The sequence below is a fragment of the Periplaneta americana genome, chromosome 8, assembly GCF_040183065.1.
Source record: "Periplaneta americana isolate PAMFEO1 chromosome 8, P.americana_PAMFEO1_priV1, whole genome shotgun sequence".
Lineage (NCBI taxonomy): Eukaryota > Metazoa > Arthropoda > Insecta > Blattodea > Blattidae > Periplaneta > Periplaneta americana.
In genome coordinates this window covers 44,426,166-44,447,463 of record NC_091124.1, presented here as the reverse complement: position 1 = coordinate 44,447,463, position 21,298 = coordinate 44,426,166, and the positions used below count along the sequence as shown (strand labels likewise).

General features: G+C 36.3%; 1 protein-coding gene across 2 annotated transcripts in view; it reads right to left on the bottom strand.

The window, feature by feature from the left end:
- Window positions 1-4,982: 4,982 nt before the first annotated feature.
- LOC138704696 (putative inorganic phosphate cotransporter) overlaps window positions 4,983-21,298 on the bottom strand; it is a 54,694-nt gene continuing 38,378 nt past the window's right edge. The window contains exons 10-11 of one of the 2 annotated variants that reach the window (XR_011333407.1): window positions 20,012-20,304; window positions 14,300-14,420 (exon numbers count right to left, since the gene is read on the bottom strand). Coding sequence is in view for 1 of the 2 variants with exons in the window: in XM_069832837.1 (XP_069688938.1) it covers window positions 14,217-14,420 (204 nt within the window). In the remaining variant the exon portion in view is untranslated. Of the gene's footprint in view, window positions 14,421-20,011; window positions 20,305-21,298 lie in introns of both variants that reach the window. The other variant, XM_069832837.1, reaches the window with a different exon arrangement.

The following is a 21,298-nucleotide window of genomic DNA, read 5'->3' as shown; positions in this document are numbered from 1 at the left end:
GAAAAGCACTGATGAAAGCTGAGGTCTGCTTGGTCTGCAAAGACAGATTATGCAAAGATATGAAAATAATAAACCTCCAGTGCCCTGCTGTTATTGCAAAGTCAATGGCGAGAAAGTCACACTGAAAACAACTACGTTTCACTGGGATTTGTAGCTGCACATTGTGGAGTAAGAGGTTTTTTCTCCCCCGGTGTCGTTTGTCAGGAGTTGGCATGCAGGAACTATTTGTGTATAGTCAAAAGAATCGCAATGTATATGCACAGTTTGAAAGGAAGTTTGCACATGAGCTCATTATGAGCTGTCTAAGTATTATAATGAAATTACCTGTGTTGGTAGCCAATGCTCTGGTATCATGGCAATGAAGCCATTAGCCATCTTGCAGTCTAGTATTTTTCTGTGATGTTGAGATAAACAGACACAGCTTCGCAATTTTCCAGATGGTACTTATCCATGATTATGTCCTTTCCACATAAAACACAAATGGGTGAGAGGGAGATGCCGATTCTATATCAAACAATCATGCCCGGTTAGAAGGCAGAAGGCTGCCATTGCTGAATTTCTTGGTTCTTCAGATATGATGTTTACATTTTGGAGGAGGGGTTCCCATGATTTATCTTTAGCTGATTTCTTTATTCTGTTCAAAAATTTTTGTTTGTATTGGAATTTTTTTATTGAATTTAACAGAAATAAATTATTTTTGAGTAATATGTTTTTGTATTACTGTCCAGCCTTTCTTAGTCAGTTGATCCGCCAATTCATTACCTGCAATGTTGCAGTGTGCTGGAACCCATTGCAGAACTATTTCCTTGCCTAGTTTTTGGAGCTGCTTGCTCAGGGTACAGTAATTACAAAAAAAAAAAAAAAAATGGTATCTTGGATTTTTAAGTCACAAAAACTTTTATTGTTTAATAGTTCCCTTATGGAATGTTATCTATTTTTCTTACTTAGTATTGCAATTATAAAAAATTCTAGACTATATTGTTAAGGAAATATGAGGGGCGTTCCATATTGATTTACACTTTCAAATTTCTCACCATCCATGGTTTGCCATTTGTCTTGTCATTACAGTTACAAGCAAGTAGTACATTGGTCTGTTCATAGGTGGCAGCCAGGGCTGGACAAGATACTGACATCCAAGTACTTCAAATACAAAATACTTCAAAGAATAGTATTTGAAAAACAAATACAAAATACTTTTAAAAAATTAACCAAAATACATTTGTATTTCAAATACCCGATACAATATATAAAGAAATAAGAATATTACCGAAAATCTAAAATATTATATTAACATAAAAATTATTTTTATCTCGAAGTTTTATATAAACACTGTAACTAACCATTCTTCCTTTTCCCAATCAACAATGAAATTGTGCTATATATGAATAATTACTGCTCCCTTTCAAAAAAGCCAGTTTCTCAAAAAGTTCATCAGGTAAGGATCCCCTTGCCGGTGAATGAATAAATCCTGCAAAACAAAACAGTCTTTCTATAGCTTGTTTCACTGTTAGATAATTCTCTAGAGAGCACAGAGTTGTCCCTTTGCCATTGAAGAATTGTATGAGCTCATTCTCCGCAGTAGACAAGTTCTTTCCTTTTTGCTTTTAAAAGTCTGTTGTACTTGAGTTGAAAATATAAAAATTGTTTTCATCGTCTGAACTGACCAAAGATGTAGCGAGAACTGCTCAGCTGATTTCACACACATATTCTGTATCCTCTTATCATCATTGGGTGAGGCAGTGTCAGGTAGCCATCTCATCTTAAATGATGGGTGGAAACAAGCTGCCAAAATAGCTCAATTTACTTCTGGGGTCAGATCAAACATCACTTTAAATCTTGATGAAAGCGAACTCATTAGGACTGGAGTTATTGGAATAGATGGCGTAGATTACTAGATAACATAATATGTAATCTGTTTTTGAGTGAAATTAATGTGGATAGAAGTTGGGCATAATAGCACGTCTTCTCATTTTGCATTAAATCAAGTGTTACGGCAATGGGTTTCAGAACTGCACACTATTCTTCAAGGTACTGAAACTCAACATCTTTGAAGGTTGGCAATCTCAGTTTTTCACATATACTGTTCATATTATGTTTGAATTGCAAATCTGAGAGATTTTTCAAGACATCTGATATAATTTCTGAGGATTTGGGTCTCCTAGACGCATTCCATAATGCTGAACACTTAGCAAGTGTTGGGTGATGGATCCTTGATGCTGTTGGAGATTTCTTTATGGCATTAAGGAAATCAGTTGTGGCAAGAAAACTAGGTGAATAGGCTAGCACATCTGAAATGGGCAGGCAAATAAGACAGAAGTTCATTCTTCAAATACACATCCAAAACATGAAGGACAAGAAGAAAAAGAAAGTATTTTGATTATTTGAAATATAAAATACATCAATTTTATGTATTTAAATACAAAATACTTTCTAAAATCCTTGCAAATTACAAAATACAAATGTATTTAAAATATTGCCCAGCCCTGGTGGCAGCACGATACTGAGGAGTGTAATTCCTGTAAACTACAGCGTATTTCTCCAACTCTGTCATTAAGTGAGTGGACAGCGGGTGTAAACACTGCAGATATTCAAGGCGATTGGCGGCAGTGAAGGAGATCACTGTCCATCCTTGTGCTGTTGTCTGTGTGCTGCACAGGGACTTGGGGACCCACCTGGCAGACACCTTCCCCATCTTAAGATGTTCGTGCACTATGTGGTGCAGAGGGACCTGGCAAGTCCTGTGGCCGCCTCCAGTTCTGAGAATGTGATGCACCTGTTCTCCAGAATATGCCGCTCCACTCTAGAGATGTTGACACAGTCACTTTCCTTCCAGAACTGGTTCCCTTCTCTGTTGATGTGAGACCACGTTTCTAGGCATACACCCAGTTATACACGATTTTCCGTGATGGTGCATGCTCACCACACACTGCCACCAATCGCCTGTGAATATATTCTGCAGTGTTTACACCCTCTTTACACAGGAACTACGTCGTCCAGCACTGTCCTTGAAGATCACTGTCTATGCTGTCCACTCACATGACAGCAGTTGGAGAAATGCACCGTAATTTGCAGGAATCACACTCCTCTGCATCGAGCTGCCACCTGCAGGCAGACCAATATACTACTTGCAATGTAATGGCAAGCCAAATGGCGGACTATGGATGGTGGGAAATTTGAAAGTGTAAATCAGTATGGAAATCCCCTCGCAGTATCTGGGACTTTTAAGTCACAAAAAATTTAATTTATTAGAGCCAAGTGATTTAAACACATATACACGTGATAGATAAATCTGCTAAAATTTATAAACAGCTTAACTTGAATAGTGCATAAATTTCTTATTACTTACGTGACACAGTACATACAGAACCCAACCCAAATCCCTCCATAGTAGTTCTTTTGACCCATCTGAATTTGTAACATAATACAGATCATAAGAGTTTCTCTTGATAATTATACTCCTTTCTTGCTGGCCTAGTTGAATGACTCAGTAACAGTAAGTGTTATTGTTGTTGTTTTCTAATGCCAGGCATTTGACAATAGTCATTTGACCTCTTGCACTCCAATATTTTTTGTCATGGTTAGCCACTGACGCACAGATTTTGAGATGTTCTGAATCCATTTCTTGATTTGAGTTGCACACTGGACAGTTAGGAGACTGATATATTCCAATTCTATGCAGATGCTTGGCCTGTTGCCAATCTAAATACAGCTACAGACGATTTGCGTGGTAAATCGGGAATCAACTGTGGATTATTTAGTCATTTACAAGCTTTTATTTTTCTTCATGATACTAGTCATAAGAATCTCTTTGTAATTGGTTGGTTTTCATTTGGCAGTTCGTCTACTACAGAAAACTTTAAACCACTGATATATTTTGTGTAACACACTAAAGGTTGTGATACATAGAAGAACATTACGGCATTTGACTAATTAATATCATAAGAAAAATTTTCAAAATAGTCCCAGTTTCATCTGCCTACTTTCACATGCGTGTGACTGTTACTCCTTACAGTTATATCTAAAACTACGTACAAATGATGTCAAAATTCCTCAATTATCATTCTAACATTGATGGTACAGAATTGACGTACTGCCCCAACCTCAGAAACAGAATTCCAAATCTGTAAGATCAACTATTTCTAGTATTTATTGTAGAATATTCGCACCTGAAGTCTTACTTGTGAATTCTTTTCCTTCTATAACGATGTGAGGAAAAATACCACATATTTTGATGGAGAAGTTTAAGCTATTTATACATCCCTTCAAAAATTTATTTCTTTGGATTCATCACTGCAACAATATAATTATATTAAGTGACTCTAGAGCCACAATACAATCAACAGTAACAAGAAATCAACCAAAAATGGGGGGGAAAAATCCATTCAATGATTAAACAAATTCAAAGTTTAAATAAAATCATAGTCTTTCAGCAGATTCCTGCACATTGTGGTAATGAGAGAGCAGACATTCTAGCAAAGAAAAGCACTAAAATTAAACAAAAACAAAACTACAATTTTTCATATTATTCGATAAAACAAGTTATTAAAAATAATTATAATGTCCAAATATTACAGAAAATTCTCATTGGAAAAATTTACTAGAAAGACCCGATTTAATCCCTGACCTACCACATAAATTTGCTGTGGCCATGTTTAGACTCTTTACAGGTCATGATTGTCTGGCAAACATTTACATAGGATTGACATCCTTTCTACTCCAAATTTGCATATTGTATTCTCAAGAAAAAGAAGAAATGGATATGAATCATTTAACACACTGCGAAGCACTTCAAAAAATACAAGTCTTACATCTAAATACTGGGAAGCAACAGAGAAAATAATTAGACTGTTAAGTCAAGAGCATTAAATACCTGCCTACTATTTCTAGTGTCCCAACTGCTGGTAAGTATAAAATTCCTTTCTTATTTGATATTTATTGCGGATAAAATGAGAGGGTTCTTATGTGTAAGATTTGGCAATAATATACATTAAATGAACAATACATTTGATTGATATTTTATTATACAATGTAATTAACAACATCTAAAAATAGATCAAAATTACAGACATAGAAGACCAACATGTTTAGTTCTCTTAGCATAACACCATAAATTCAATGCTCTAAATAACTTATTTATTTAAAGACTACTAGTTGAAACGAAACTGCTGATACATCTTGAGCATATAACAAAGGTTAAGGGAGAGAGTTGAGATGCTTAGCCCAAGAAAATTTAAATCTTATATTCAAAGAAATATAGTAAAAGTGAAGATTTTATACACAGCTTATTATGTATAAAAATTTATTTTTCACGTGAAGTAAATTGACAATAAAGCACATAATAAACAATTATTCAAGTTTTAAGTTAATTTAAATTCTAAAACAATTAAGACCGGACATTTTAAAGAATCACATTTTTGTCACTACCAAGTATTCAGTCCAATTTTACCCATCATTATTAATGAAAAGCAACTGTCTATCACTTTCCAAAGAAAGGGTGAAACAAAGTCCAAAACATAAACATACTATATAATCGAGTTAAGATTGAGGCAGCCAAAAGAAATAGATGGGTCAAGAGCGATTCTCTCTACTTTTTGCCTTCACAAACTGCACACTAATTCCTCGGCAGCTGCATTCGATCTATAACAGTGAAAGGCAGATGGCATTTATCTGGTAGCCCACAATCCTTTAAGAAATAGTCTAAGTGTACAGTCATCTGCCAGAATGAGGTAAAAACTTGGACTAAAATTGCAAACAAAAGTAAAAATAATTCTGTATATATAATCGTTTATCTTAAGAAATATTTTTTTTCTTTGATATGAACAATTTTTTTTAATTTATTCCATGTAATAAAAAAAACTCACAATCCCTTGAGAAAGAGTCTAACTGTACAGTTATCTGCCAGAATGGGGTAAAACTTGGAACTAAAATATTGCAATAAAAAGTAAAAATAATTCCCTATACAATCATTTCACAATCTCTAAAGGCTTGTTTTGTAAATGATGTAAACCTACTCCAAATGATTTAGAAATAAGATATTTTAACACAGAAATATTTATTTCATATTTTCATATTTTGTGAAAGAAAATTTCGTATTTTGGGAAAAATTTTGATATTACGTCAGTCTCCAGAAAAAAGTAACTACTTTTTTAATTAACTCATAAGGAGAAAAAAATAGGAGTAAACAAATTAATAAATATACAACTCCCAGGGCTCCGAACAATTTACAGATGATACTCTGCTCATTTACAGCCCTCCCCTATTTTAAAACCATGAGTTGCAACTGCTCATTGTCTGTTTGTTACAAATCTAAAGACCCTGCCTGGTAACACATTACACCCTCTTCAATAAGCCATCAAGCCTGACTGAGCCAGTCCCATAAAATTGATCTGAGTACTTGCACTCTGTATAGTGAAGTAAGTTTAGACAGACACTCTGAAGATTACTGGAATATATTTATTAAAAAGGAAATCAAAGAATACGATAACATTCTGACAATGATTTATCTTCCTCGAAAATGTTCACATTTTACATAATGGTTTACTCCAACTCGATGAAATACAAATAAATTTAGTTGCATTCTACGCCATCAGCATAATTTCTATAGAGTTTACTTCCTTGTACTTTAGAACAATGATGACACAGACTACTAAAATTGTCATATATTACATTTACTTACGTTTATCTTTTTCTCTATCTCTCAGCAGAATCCACTTCTATAGACTGCTAATAAAGAAGCAACCAGTTAACAGTTGTGCAGACAAGACGTAGATTAAGAGCTGTAACCTCAACAAATTATCAGCACTGATGCATTTTTACTTTCAACAAAAGAACTGAGGTTATAACTCAATACAATAAAAAATGTAATGCCGTAAAATTATTCACTTTTGTTGTTATATTTTATTTGATAGGTACAAACTTTGAACTGTAATAATCCAAATAGACCATATCCAATAATTTTATTAAATAATGGGGCAAAACGGACTGTGTGAAAAACTATGAGGCTTATTAAATAAAGATTGGAGCGAAATGCCTATGACATTTTTTTTTTCTCCCATTTGTACCTCCAACAAAGACTAGTTACATAATAAAAAAAAGTTATTGTAAAAAAATCACTACATAAGGATTCTGATATTTAAATATCAAATTCTCAACTGTAATAATCCAAATATATCTTATCCAATAATTAGATAGAGAATGAAACAAGATGTAGTCACGTCAGAAATAGTTAACAACATAGTGCTTGTGTTGTGTTTAGTCAACTGTCAGAAGACAGGTCAGAACCTCACAAGTGATATCAAGAAGGCACTACTTATGAGGCAATTAGACCAGGAGATAATGGGGTAGGGTGGCCAGTTCCTTTCTCCCTCCATTGCATACATAGCCAATTCCATTAATCAGACTTCAGATGCATACAAACAATAATTGTTCTTCCTCAGATGCATATCGTCAAGTGAGATGTATTGCCTGGTAATAGATGTACGTATCAGACAGAGCCTCAATCAGAGGAAAACGATATAGTATGAATGTTTAATATTATACAGTTTCACGAAATACGAGGTAACTTCAATTGCTCATATTTTCTTAATTTTTTAAACATCTTAAAAATTCTGGTACTGGCATGAGGATTGAATAAAAAGTAATGTCTTCACCTTCATAACTCGGCAACAGATGGCAGCACTGGCATGCAACTGGTACTGGAATGTTTGTTAGACTCCCCTCTGCTGCCACAGTTAGCAGTAAGTTACGTCAATGAACGGTTGTGTTGTTACACTGTATAGAATGAAACCCTATGCAGACCCTCAGTCAATGCGATATAAGCAACATGTTGTCATTGAATTCTTGACAGCAGAGGACATCCCTCCAACAAATATTCATCGAAGAATGCAAGTTGTTTATGGTGACTGTGTTGATGTGAGCACTATGCGTCGTTGGGCCAGTAGGTGTAAAGAAGGAAAGGCGGGAATATCTGACCTGCATAACAAGCAAAGAATTGGACGTCCTGTGACAGAACCAGCGAGTTTCATAGGGAAAAAGTTGACTGACGATCACCACATCACTCAGAGAAAAGTTGCTACAAGAATCAGAAAAGGGAAATGTTATCCTGCAGCACGACAATGCGAGGACACACACTTCACGTGCCACCACAGCAGAACTTCAGAGATTGAATCTTGCTACCCTACAGCAACTACCATACAGTCCAGACTTGGTACCCTGTGACTTCCATCTATTCCCGAAACTTAAGGAAGATCTTTGAGGACAGCACTATGAATCTGATGAAGAAAGTGAAAGGACTGTGACAAACTGGTTCCGGAATCAGAGTTTAGGCTTCTTCTGTGACGGTTTCATAAAACTCGTTCATTATTGGCAGAAGTGTATCCAGTTGTCTGGTGATTATGTTGAAAAATGAATTAAGGTAATTAAAGGGCACATTTTAAGGATTACTTCTGCATCTGATTTATTAAAATATCCCCATCCATATACGAGCTATAAAGGTGAAGGCATTACTTTTAATTCAACTCTTCTATACGAAATGGGACTTTTTCCTTCACCAACCATTGCCATAACTTTATCAAAGATGTTGTACGTGTCCACCATTTTGTTCTTGTACAAGTAACAGCCTCTCTTCAATGCTGTATACAGCAGCTTTGAGTTTGTGTCCTGGAATATATACCACAGTGTCTGCAATGGAGTTTTTCAACTTATCAATTGTTCAATGTTATGTTTTATTTAACGACGCTCGCAACTGCAGTGGTTATATCAGCGTCGCCGGATGTGCCGGAATTTTGTCCCGCAGGAGTTCTTTTACATGCCAGTAAATCTACTGACATGAGCCTGTCACATTTAAGCACACTTAAATCCCATCGACCTGGCCCGGGACTTATCAATTGTTGTAGGTTTGCTCACGAATACTCTTTTCTTCAGACAGCCCGAAAACCAATAATCTGCTGGATTAATATCTGGCCAAGTTACAGGAAAGTGCATACTGATAACACGACCACCAGAACAATCAGAAACAAACTTGTCATGGAAATGCAAAGAGTCCCATTTCCTGTGTAATAAACCAGTTTCAGAATTTTTAAGATATGAGCAATGAAAATTACTTCTTATTTTTTAAAAACGCTATATAAACCAACACCTCCACAGCAGTCTGATTCAATATTTCTTAGATCTAGTCCACATCTACATATAAATATCTGCAAACATACAAATCTATAGAAATTTTATTTTTCCACTGCTTATACATAAAGAGGGCTTTGTTTAGTCACTCATAGCAACTTAAACAATGACTTTAATGCAAGACTGAATAAAATTTGTTTCATTCACTGTTGATATTTTATTCACTCCTAGAAATGCATTTAAAATTAAACACACAATTAAAAAAAAACATGCACACACACACACACAGACAGATATATATTCTTTCTCATAAACAGATGCAGATTTCTGCGGAACTAACATGGACTAAAGGATTTCATCCGGTAAGAAAACTTCTTCTTTATATGACATTATGCTTCCGAAGAACAAAAATTTTAAATTTATTTATTCTGTATCCAATGCGACTGACATTGTTGTCTTCATTACTGTTCTTTAAATCATAGTCAACTGTACATAAATTTAGTTGAACCACAGTATAGAGAACATACTTACTTACTTACTGGCTTTTAAGGAACCTGGAGGTTCATTGCCGCCCTCACATAAGCCCGCCATTGGTCCCTATCCTGAGCAAGATTAATCCAGTCTCTACCATCATATCCCAGCTCCCTCAAATCCATTTTAATATTATCTTCCCACCTACGTCTCGGCCTCCCCAAAGGTCTTTTTCCCGCCGGCCTCCCAACTAACACTCTATATGCATATAGAGAACATACAGTAGGGACAATTCTTGTCGGCACCTTTGATGTTGTTGGTACTAAAATCGAGCTCAGCAAGGTCTAGTTCTCAATGAATCCAACTATGTCGCTAGTATCGGCAGAGCTGACAGCTGAGCTAACGATCAGCTGTTCAGATCACATTCAGACATGTTAAACCACTGTGGTTAAACTTTCATATGAAATTTTGTATTAACTGTTGTACTCCTTTGTTCTATAGCGATATTTGTGTTTTATAATGTACGTCTAATGAAAATTTACTTTTCAAGTTACATATAAAATTCCAGTGTTCATAATTGAAATAAAATAATATACTATTAGCGAAGTGCTTGCTGTTTTATTCTATATCATAATATCCATTGCATTTTGTCTTGGATCACAATATGTTGTAAAATACATACACCAGGGAAACATTCAATAAATAAACAAGAATTCGGGTAGCTTGTAGTAATTAAAAATGTGTGTTCACTGTATACCAGTACCTGAAGTACTAATTGTAGGCCTAACTACGTACCTAGATATACAAAGTGGGCCTAATAATTATCTACCTTAACTATTATATGTAACTACGTAATATTTAGTCCAAAACACAATTTACAGTAATAATACCAAAATACACACGACAATTTCAGTGTTCATCAACGAAATGAAATAAACTTTTAGCTAAGTGCTTATGTTTTATTCTGTATCTTCATATCCATTGCATTTCGTCTTGGATCATAATATGTTGCAAAACACATACACCAGGGAAACTGTCTTTACACTGGTTTATGTCGATTTGATTTTATTCTGTATGAATTATTGTAATGGGAGAAATACTTGTGTCTCCTTTCCCAAGCGAGCAGATGTTCCGTAAGTTGTCAATAAATTATTAAAAAATGTTTGTGGAAACTAATGCCACTTTTCCCAAGCATTGCAGAATTGTAGGCCTAATTACCTGGGTGTACAAAGTGGGCCTAATAACACTGCGAACAAATTTTAACTTTTTTTTCTGCGCTGGTCATGTGATACATGTTTTTTTTAATATAATTTGAGCCTCCTGAATACGAAAATGACAATAAAAACCGTTTTTGGTTACGGTTTTTGAGAAATTTTAGAATTTATATCTATTCAAAATACTGCTTTATATAATAATGTTAAATATTCACTGTTTAGAAGATTACAGCTTTCTTTTTCTGCATTTTCTTTTATACTGGACATGAAGTAAATCACGAGATAAAGTTCAACAATAGTCTGCTAGCATATTGGTACTCCACTGTCCTTGGTATTTTCTTTTTCTCCGTAGTTGAAATTTCTTGATGAAAGCGCTCATCATGCTCATCACTGAAATCGTCATAATTCTCGGGGAAAAAGTCAAGATGGAAGTGAATTTTCAGGTATATGTTACAACACATAGATGTTGATAGGAGTTGATGTATGATAGTAATTATTTACTTCAACTATTATAACACATAACTATGTTTCCAAAACACAATTACAGTACTAATACCAAAATACATACGACAATTTCAAGTTCATCATTGAAATGAAATACTTCATTAAACAAGTGCTGACAGTTTTATAGGGAATCCACAACACATCTAATTATCCAATACAACACAAACGTGCAGCATTTTGGTCCATGGTATACAAATTAATCAACATACGAGGGGGATCCAGGAAATAACGACCGTTTTGTTGCAATAATTAAAAAAAATATATATTTATTTGAAAAAACAAAGTCTGTTACATAACTGAAGCTTCCTTTACTTCTCTACATAATCACCACCTACATTTAAACATTTGTCGTATCTGTTCACTAGCTTTAGAATTCCCGTGTTATACTCCTCTGCCGCCAGTTCATTAAGCCAGGTGTTCACTGTCTTCTTCAACTCTTCATCACTTCCAAAACGCGTACCACTCAGAAAGTCTTTCAGCTTAGTGAAAAGGTGAAAATCGCTAGGAGCAAGGTCTGGACTATAGGGCGGATGATCAAAGATTTCCCAACCGAATTGATCCAGCAATTCTCGAGTTGAAGCAGCAGTGTGCGGGCGGGCGTTGTCGTGAAGAAGCACAACTCCTCTCGAAAGCATTCCTTGCCTCTTGTTTTGGATGGCTCACCGTAGTTTTCGTAAAGTCTCACAATAACGATTTGCATTGATCATAGTGCCTTTTGGCATGAAATCCAGCAAAAGAACACCTTTGCGATCCCAAAAGACAGTAGCCATGACTTTTTGTGTTGAGAGAGTCTGTTTGAATTTTCTCGGTTTCTTGGGTGATGAGGGATGATGCCACTGACGTGATTGGCGCTTGGTCTCTGGGGTGTTGTGAGACACTCAGGTCTCATCACCAGTCACAATTTGATCAAGAAAGGCGTCTCCATCTGTGTGATATCGCATCAAGAATGTCAATGCTGAGGCCATTCTCTGAGTTTTGTGTTGGTCACACAGTTGCCGTGGATCCCATCGTGCACAGATTTTGTGGTAGCCAAGATGTTGCGACACAATTTCACCAAGCAAACAACGAGAAATGTCAGGAAAGGCAATATGCAATTCGTCGAGTGATGTGCGCCTGTCTTGCAAGATTTTGTCGTTCACTTTAGTCTTCAGGCCTTCTGTGATGACTAATGAGGTTTAAAGTAAACATTCTGTAAAATACAGCGCAAAGTAGCAATTAATATTCAATTTATTTAAACTATTAGTAGTAGGTGGATAGCACGAAGGACATATTAATTGCTACTTTGCACTGTATTTTACAGAATTTTTACTTTAAACCTCATTACCCAATTTTGACTTATACCACTTCTGCTCTGAACGGCTCATATAATAAATAAAATTTTCAAATGATAAAGATAAATTCAAGATGAATATAAAATCCATTATTTAATTATATTATTCGCTATGTTTGTTTAACATTTGATTACATTTTTGTCTTGTTATATAGATACCAGGGGCAGCTTTTGGGATAGTGCCAGTGTGCCATGGCACCACCAATGAAAGAAACTAAAAGTAATATACTAAAAAGGAGATGTAATTGTTTATTTCTACACATTTTATTCATATTTCATCCGAACGAGCGCGCGCACAGATCGGGGCGCACTCTTGCAGCATTTTTCCGAACGTTGGAGCCAGTTCGGTGTGGCACTGCCTGCGTCCATATAACACTGTACAAAAGGCTACTGATTCTAGTTTATATGCGTTTCTTATGGGAGACACTGAGCCGAATTCAATTTGACTCAGCAGTTAACATTCTGCCCGATAGAATGCAGTAATAAAGAAATTTCGCTAGATAGCAGGGTTGTTAGAGACGTTAGGCAGGGAACCATCAAGCACAGACTTTCGCGAAAACACAAGTTAAAGTTCCACACCAAATCTTAATGTAAAGTTACCAATTCAAAACTAATGTACACAACTTGGATTTGAATGTGTAAATTATTATCCATTTAACTATATTGAATGGAGAGATAGTTAGTCATGGTTCTTCTTAGAGAGATAAATATTTTTTTCATATATGTAACATTATTTGTTAATTTTGTGTAATATTTGCTTTATTTCGCGGCAACTAAATATCGCTACACTGTTGCTAGAGTTGATGCTTTTGTTATCAATACATGAGATCTGTACAGGATATGAACATGTGTTATACAGGCTGCTGCCTTGGATTCATCGGCCTGTTTAAATAAAGTACAAACGTGTTCATTTATTATCTATATCATTGTTATTCTCGTGTGTTTTTGCCAGTAATTTTACAAGATATAAAAGTTATTTGTATTTGATTTAACAATACTGAGAAAGTTTTGCATTATCTGTATTTGTAAATTTTGTTATTAGTTTCGGAAATGTTATTGTAACTGTTACTAGGTGCATTATTAACTGCACACCTGGTAAAATAGCTGGTTTAATTAATGGTTTATTTAACATAATGTAAACGTGAGCTGTGATTATCATCTTTCGCTTGGGTGATTTGCGTGCAACGTTTTTTTTTTTTTGGCACCACCACCAGAATGCCTCACTGGCCGCCACTAACAGATACAAACACTTCTGTTTTCAATAGTCTAAATTGACAGTATATTTACAGTTCGTATAGAGTAGTATATACATGTTTATAATATAAATTAATATAGCCGTGAGTCTGAGGAAATCTGGTCGTTCTGCAGGTCTTCTGCACTTATTTCAGAGGCGTCACTAGCACCAGGTATTGAGAAATAGAAGCCTGAAGATAAGAGTTGACAAAGAGTTCCAAACTTTGGGATGTACTAAGTTTTACTCATGGTTAAAATCCCAAACTCTTCTTAACATAATGTGAGTTTTCAATCGTGAGCAAATTCTTGTTTGGGAAGTGTTCTCTGGTCTCCGATTTGAATTGCGTTCAGATGATGTTGTCTTCTGATTCCTGGCTGAAGGCTGGGTTTGTTCTTCCTGCATCCCGGCCATTATCTTCAGTTCTGGGCTGCTCTTGTGGTCTATTCCAAGACTGCTCTTCTGCCGACCCACAGAACAGGTAGAATATATACGGGATTACCAGAACAGCTATGGCGATGTAGAACACCTGGTTCCAGCGTGTCAGCGTTTGCTGGAAAATTAGAATAAATTAGATATTTCATTCTTAACACAACACATGACTGTCGTTATCTATGTGTTCGCTCAAAGGTGGAAACACATCTAAACTGGGAACGGAAACGATGAGAACGAGAATGGAAATATTGTTAAAATAATTAATGTATTTAAATGTGAGCATTCACAATTAATAAGGCTAGGATTTTGATGACCTATAAATCATGAAAAAATGTCCTAAAAACAATGTATTTATGACCTAAAAATCTTTCAAAAATGCCCTAAAAATTGATCTTACATAATTGGCTTAGTAGGAAAAAGAGGTTTTGTACTACTTAATATTTAGACTAGGGCCTAGTAAATTTTACATAACTTTTTCTAAGTAGTACACTTTAATTATTTTACCTGATGTAGTTTCCATGTATGATCGTTCACCTGTGCTTCAGCATGTGGACATGAGGTCAGCAGTCGGCTGGTTGGTCTTGGCCCTTCATGGGCTGTAGCACCATGAATTTACTTTACTTTTAGTTTCCATGTAGTCTACCACAAGGCCACACCTATCCGGAATTAGCAGGTATGGAGGAGTCTATATTGCAGGGGTGGTTGGACTGATTCATTAAATGGGGTGTACTACGTCAAAATGGCAATATTTGTGTAGAAAAACGATTAAAATATGTAAAGAAAATATCAAAGGAAATAAACATTATTTTACATTAATAATGGGAATTTATGGCCAAAATTAAATGAAAATGCCTAAAAAATGACCGAATAAAACAAAAGATGCTCTTATGAGTTGAAATAGACAAAAAATGCAAAAAAAAATGCCCCAACAAATATGTTTTAAAACACTCAGTTTATCACATAACATATAGTCCGACCATTGGATCTGTGCCCCCGTAAGATATGCGAACTGAACCTTAATTCCTTTTCAGCCTCGGCAATTCATTTCTCCCCCTGTATTCCTATTTCTCTCTTTTCTATCCCTCTCTCTTTCTCTCCCCCACTACTCACAATTTTGAGCCTTCTTGCAGGACAGTTTATTTGCACTTGCAGTCCAGTGTTGTCAACTCAACATGAATACTGTAGCACAGAGTGGTGAAAGAAATATTATTAAGCAAGCAATAGCATTTTGCATAAGTCAATCAGCGTCATTAGACCTACTTAAATTAAATTATGAATAAGTAATAATTAACCTTACAGTATTATAAGCAATATTCAAGAGACATGACACTGTTTGACGGAAGTTTGGCAACATCCCTATTCGTCAAGGTTCGTGGCCTGCTGTTTGACGTAGTGGGAGAGAAATAGGTGGAATGGGGTGAGTAGAGGCGTTAACTTTTCCAAGAACGACGACAGCGCTGAAGGGGCATAGATTCGATGGTCCAACAATATAAATACTAAAGCAGCAATGTTTCTGGCTTACTAGAAAAAAGATGCAGTTTCATCAAAATCCTAGCCCTAACAATTAACTTTCACATTCCTGTTTTCGGGCTCCGGCAAGCTTCTCATTAATTGTGAATGCTTACATTTAAATACATTTTAACAATATTTCCGTTCTCGTTTCCGTTCCCGGTTTATTGTGGACCAGTCTTTAGACAAGATTTTAGTCTTTGTTGGTGACAGTTACATTTTGTAGATTTTCCAGTTAAAATTCTTGAAAATAATAAATCATCAAAGAAAAATATATATATGCCAAATTATTTGGTGTGATTTTATCCCGACCCATGTTATTAATCACAATCACCTCTTACCACATACAACTTTGTACACTAGTGAAGAGATCGCACAGGAAGCCAAAATTCTACCACCAGCACCAGACAGATTAGTTGAAAACTCGAGATAACAGTACAGATAACAACAAAGATGGTATCAAGTAGGTCATATTCCTGTTCTATTCATAAAGTAAAAGCTAACCTGGAGAGGTGACCACACTATTTGAAAAAAAAAAAATGTAAAAAGCCATGTGTGGGGAGGGGGCCTTCAGACAGATTCCGATTTTTTTTACAAAAAGCACAAATATTTGTCATAAAATATAATTTGGCTCTTATTTCGCAGAAACTTATACATTTCACATTTTATCGCGGATTAAAAAACTGCATTAATATATTTAAGGAAGTTGGTACTTATAGCATGCAAAATAATGGTAAAAATAGGCTATGTTCAAGTAGTCATAAATGTAATACTATTTATCAGAACTCTTTCTTCTTCTTTTTTTTAGTGATATGTGCATACACATTAAGCTTTAAAATAAAAAAAAGGCTAGTCCAGAGTAAATCTTAACCCTTAAAATAATTTTTGAATATCAACAATTTCTTTTAAAAATTCACTACATGCCTCTGATTAGGTACACTCTATTCATTTATTATAGCAAACATTGAATTGAAATTTTAGCTACTTACTGCTAATAGATATTAAAACACACCCTACGAAAATTATTAATAAGTTATATCTGTAATAATATGGGCATACCAATCTTCATTGTCAAAAATATTTTTGTGATATCATTTGGGTACATTTCACATTTATCGTATCTGCGAAAATCTACCATCTCTAATTTAATAATTCTTTATTTTTATTTGCACTAGAACAAGTAATACACCCTCAACACTAATACAGTATTACCTTGAGCCAGCGGCGGCTCTGGAAGAATTAAACAGGTGACTCGCCAAATATCCCCTTTCCATAGAAACAAATATATTATTGTTATTGTTATTGTTATTGTTATTATTATTATTATTATTATTATTATTATTATTATTATTATTATTATTATTATTATTATTATACGTAGCCTACTGATCGTGTATGAATACAGAATGGCAAATATGCAAGCCATGAGAGAACGATTTTAAGTAATGGTTGAGCTGTGAGCAGGAGGGAATGGGACAAGAAATACAGACTTACAAAACAAATACTATTCACTATATCACGATAAAAAGTTTGAAAGAAAAATTGCTACTGACTACCACTTCAGCTGCTTGGTAATTGAAATAAGACTCACCTTCTTGTTTATATGTTAGGTCGATTTTTCTGTTTTTCATCTTCGCGAAATCATCTATGACATCTTCATAGAAGCGTCGAGTTTTCATCAGTTCACTGAGTACATCCTTGTGAATGGAAATAGTAGCCAATGATGTCAATCTGCTATTGCCTAGGCTGTTTCGGAGATAAGTTTTGATTCTCTTTCAACACGAGAAACTTCGTTCTGCAGAACAACTAGTGGACGGAATTGTAATAGCAAGGCTGAACAGTTTGTATGCATTCGTGAAGATGTCATCCATTTGATTATTTTTTAAAGACTTCAATAATATTTCGAGATTAAGACCTTCATAAATCTTAACCTTGCTAGATCAAGGTAAGTTCGTTCCTTAGTCATTCTGTATCTGGAAATTCTTTTGGATAGCACAACTTTAAATTACTTAAAGCATCAAATGGGAATAAAGGTAAAGGTATCCCCGTAACATGCCATGAAGGCACTTGGGGGGCATGGAGGTAGAGCCCCATGCTTTCCATGACCTTGGCACTAGAATGAGGTGGTGTGGTGTGGAAAGACCCGGTACTCAATTTTATAGGAGGCTGAGTGAACCTCGGGGCCGTTCTGAAAGTTTGGCAACGAGAAAAAATCCTGTCACCACTTGGGATCGAACCCCGGACCTTCCAGTCCGTAGCCAGCTGCTCTACCAACTGAGCTACCCGGCCGCCCATCAAATAGGAATACTTTGAGTATTCTTGAAATTTGGAACTATCGACAAGCTTTAGAAATTTTAAACTTTGGGGGGCATAGAGGTAGAGCCCCATGCTTTCCATGACCTCGGACCTAGAATGAGGTGGTGTGGTGTGGAAAGACCCGGTACTCAATTTTATAGGAGGCTGAGTGAACCTCGGGGCCGTTCTGAAAGTTTGGCAACGAGAAAAAATCCTGTCACCACCTGGGATCGAACCCCGGACCTTCCAGTGTAGCCAGCTGCTCTACCAACTGAGCTACCAGGCCGCCCATCAAATGGGAATACTTTGAGCATTCTTGAAATTTGGAACTATCGACAAGCTTTAGAAATTTTAAACTTTGAATATCATTAAACCGTTAATTCATTTCCGACATTACATTATCCAATATTTCATGAAGTAGGAACTTCAGGTTTTATTTGTATTGTTCTAAAGACATATTCCACATTTAAGAAGGGGCTTTCACTTTTGATGAAGTGGATTCAATAAGGTGGTTGAAAGTATCGTCGTTTCTCTTCATGTTCAAAGCGTCTATTGTATTGTGAAACATGTTTGCACACAATCTGATATTTTTTGCAATACGTTGAATAAGATATGAGTCATATCAAATATTTCTTTAAAAGACAGGAACGCAAATTGAAAGTTACTAAACTTATTTATGAATCCCTCAACAAATACATGTTGAATCACCAATTTTCATAATATGTTCAGATACACGTGTCAGTCCACACCTGTGGAGTAATGGTCAGCGCATCTGGCCGCGAAACCAGGTGGCCCAGGTTCGGATCCCGGTCGGGGCAAGTTACCTGGTTGAGGTTTTTTTCGGGGTTTTCCCTCAACCCAATACGAGCAAATGTTGGGTAACTTTCGGTGCTGGACCCCGGACTCATTTCGCTGGCATTATCACCTTCATATCATTCAGACGCTAAATAACCTAGATGTTGATACAGCATCGTAAAATAACCCAATAATAATAATAATAATAATAATACACGTATCATTCCGTCCTACTCGTCTACTATTAACTTTAAGGTCTGCGAAACTGAGGACCACCAGTGTCTGTTCCTGTAGGTACACCCCTTCCGACCTCGGTATCAAGAACGTCAGACTGTTGGCTAGAATGGTGGAAGAAACCTGGTTTCCCATTTACGTTTGCAAAAGAAAAAAAATAAAATAAATGCGGCACTTCTGAATTCTATCACAACTTTGTCGCAGAACTAGATTAAGTGTATGCGCAAAGTAGTGAACAAAGACTAGGGTGCAACGTCTTTCCCCTTCTTTTGGAGACCGTTTAAATGCCTGGCCATAACTGCAGCACCATCATAACACTGCCCCACAAGTTTAGATTTCTATTCAAATTCTGACAATGAGTCATCAAGTAGTTGAAAAAGTATGGCTGAATTACGGTCTTCACTAACGTCATGGAAACCCAAAAATCTTGCAGCTACACTTACACAAGAATTCACTTATCGCAGAATTAAAAAGCACTGTAGTTTTTTTGTGAAATATCAGTAGTGTCATCTACCTGCACCGAGAAAAATTGTGTACTTAATTTCATCATTGATAGAGTCCCTAATATAATCGGAGATACACTCGGTAATTTAATTTTGTATTGTTTTCTAATGCCCTGCAAAAACAGATTTTATGTTTAAATAGTGGTTTTGAATTTCTATGGGACTTTCCTCGATATATGAATCCAAAAGTTCCTTTAAATTGCCCTTATTTAAAGAGTTTTTGCTTACATTATGACCGCGAAAAGCCATTTTTTGTTTACTTAAAAATAAAGTAGCCCTAATTCGATATTGCATGGGAAGTCTGTTATGATTCCTTCACTTGTTCTCCTTGCGAGCCTGCCTCGATCCTCACTTATTCTCTAGTTTCGCCCACCACATGGTAAATCTTAGAGAGAAGACGGTCATCCCCCTCCTCTGCCTTCCAACCTCGCCGCCCTTGTTTGAGAAAGGGGAGTACCACCAGCCAACCAGGTAGAAGAAACACGTTACTTGCAATGATCGTCTATTTTTTCCCCGCTGATATTGCATCACCCTGCCAGTGCACACCCCAAACTTAGTTCAATTTAAACCCGCAAGGCCACGCTGTCATGGAAACTTAGCTCCCACCTTCACTGCCTGGCACGACGTCACTAGTCATGTGACGGGGAGGAGCCATCCAAGCCATTCCTATAAAAGCCGGAGATTTTACAGCACTAGAGTCACAGTTTCTCTCATGTTCAAACCAACAACTTCTCTTCTCCTGATCGCTTTAATCCCTCACACATCTCTCCTACACCATTCCTGGCTTCGATTCCCCACACTCACCCCGGCTTGCTCAACCCTAGTCCTTCCTTCAAACCCCCTGCAGTGGTCGGAGTCGCGGGCCAATGTTTGCGAACTCAGTAAGTGCATCTCCCCCCTTCATCAGTCGGAGTCGCGGGCCATGTTTGCGAGCTCGATAGGTGAAAGTACCTACTTCACAACTCCCTCTTACTCGCCATAGTTGCCCCTTTTTCGAGCAAGTTTCGTTTCACCTCTTTCCAGGCACTCCTGTTACCCTTTACTTCTTGTCATATCTTCAACTAGCCCCAATCAGAGTCATAGGAACAAATATACAGAATGATCCGTTTGGGTATGGATAAAGTAAAAACACCGTAAAACATTTACTACTGAACTTTATTTGTTGAAACTTTGTGCATACAACACTGAAAGATGGGAGATTCCTCAGAGCTCAACATGACCCCCATTGCGCAACCTCCACAACTCATAACGTGATGCAATTCAGCCCATGTCCGTTGTAACATAAGAGGGGTGATTTGTTGAAAAGCTTGAGTAATTTTTACTCTCAGATCATCAATGTTCCGGGGTTTCTGTCTTTAACAAAACTACACAAAGAAGTCAGGAGGGGTTACATCTGGGGAGTTTGGGGACCAAGCCAAGAGATAGCTGCTTCTCGTACTGGGTTTCGCCTGCGACCTCCTGCATGTTTTTTTTTTTAACACAGAACCTGTTTCTACAAATGTTCGATACACAACATTATGGAATCGTATTTAGGTACATTACGCATACCATACTCACGTCGAAATTCCCTTTGAACTCTTTTAACACTCTCATATTTAGCATACCAAAGAACACATTGTGCCCACTGTTGATTTGTAGTAGCCATTTTAATCATCTACGA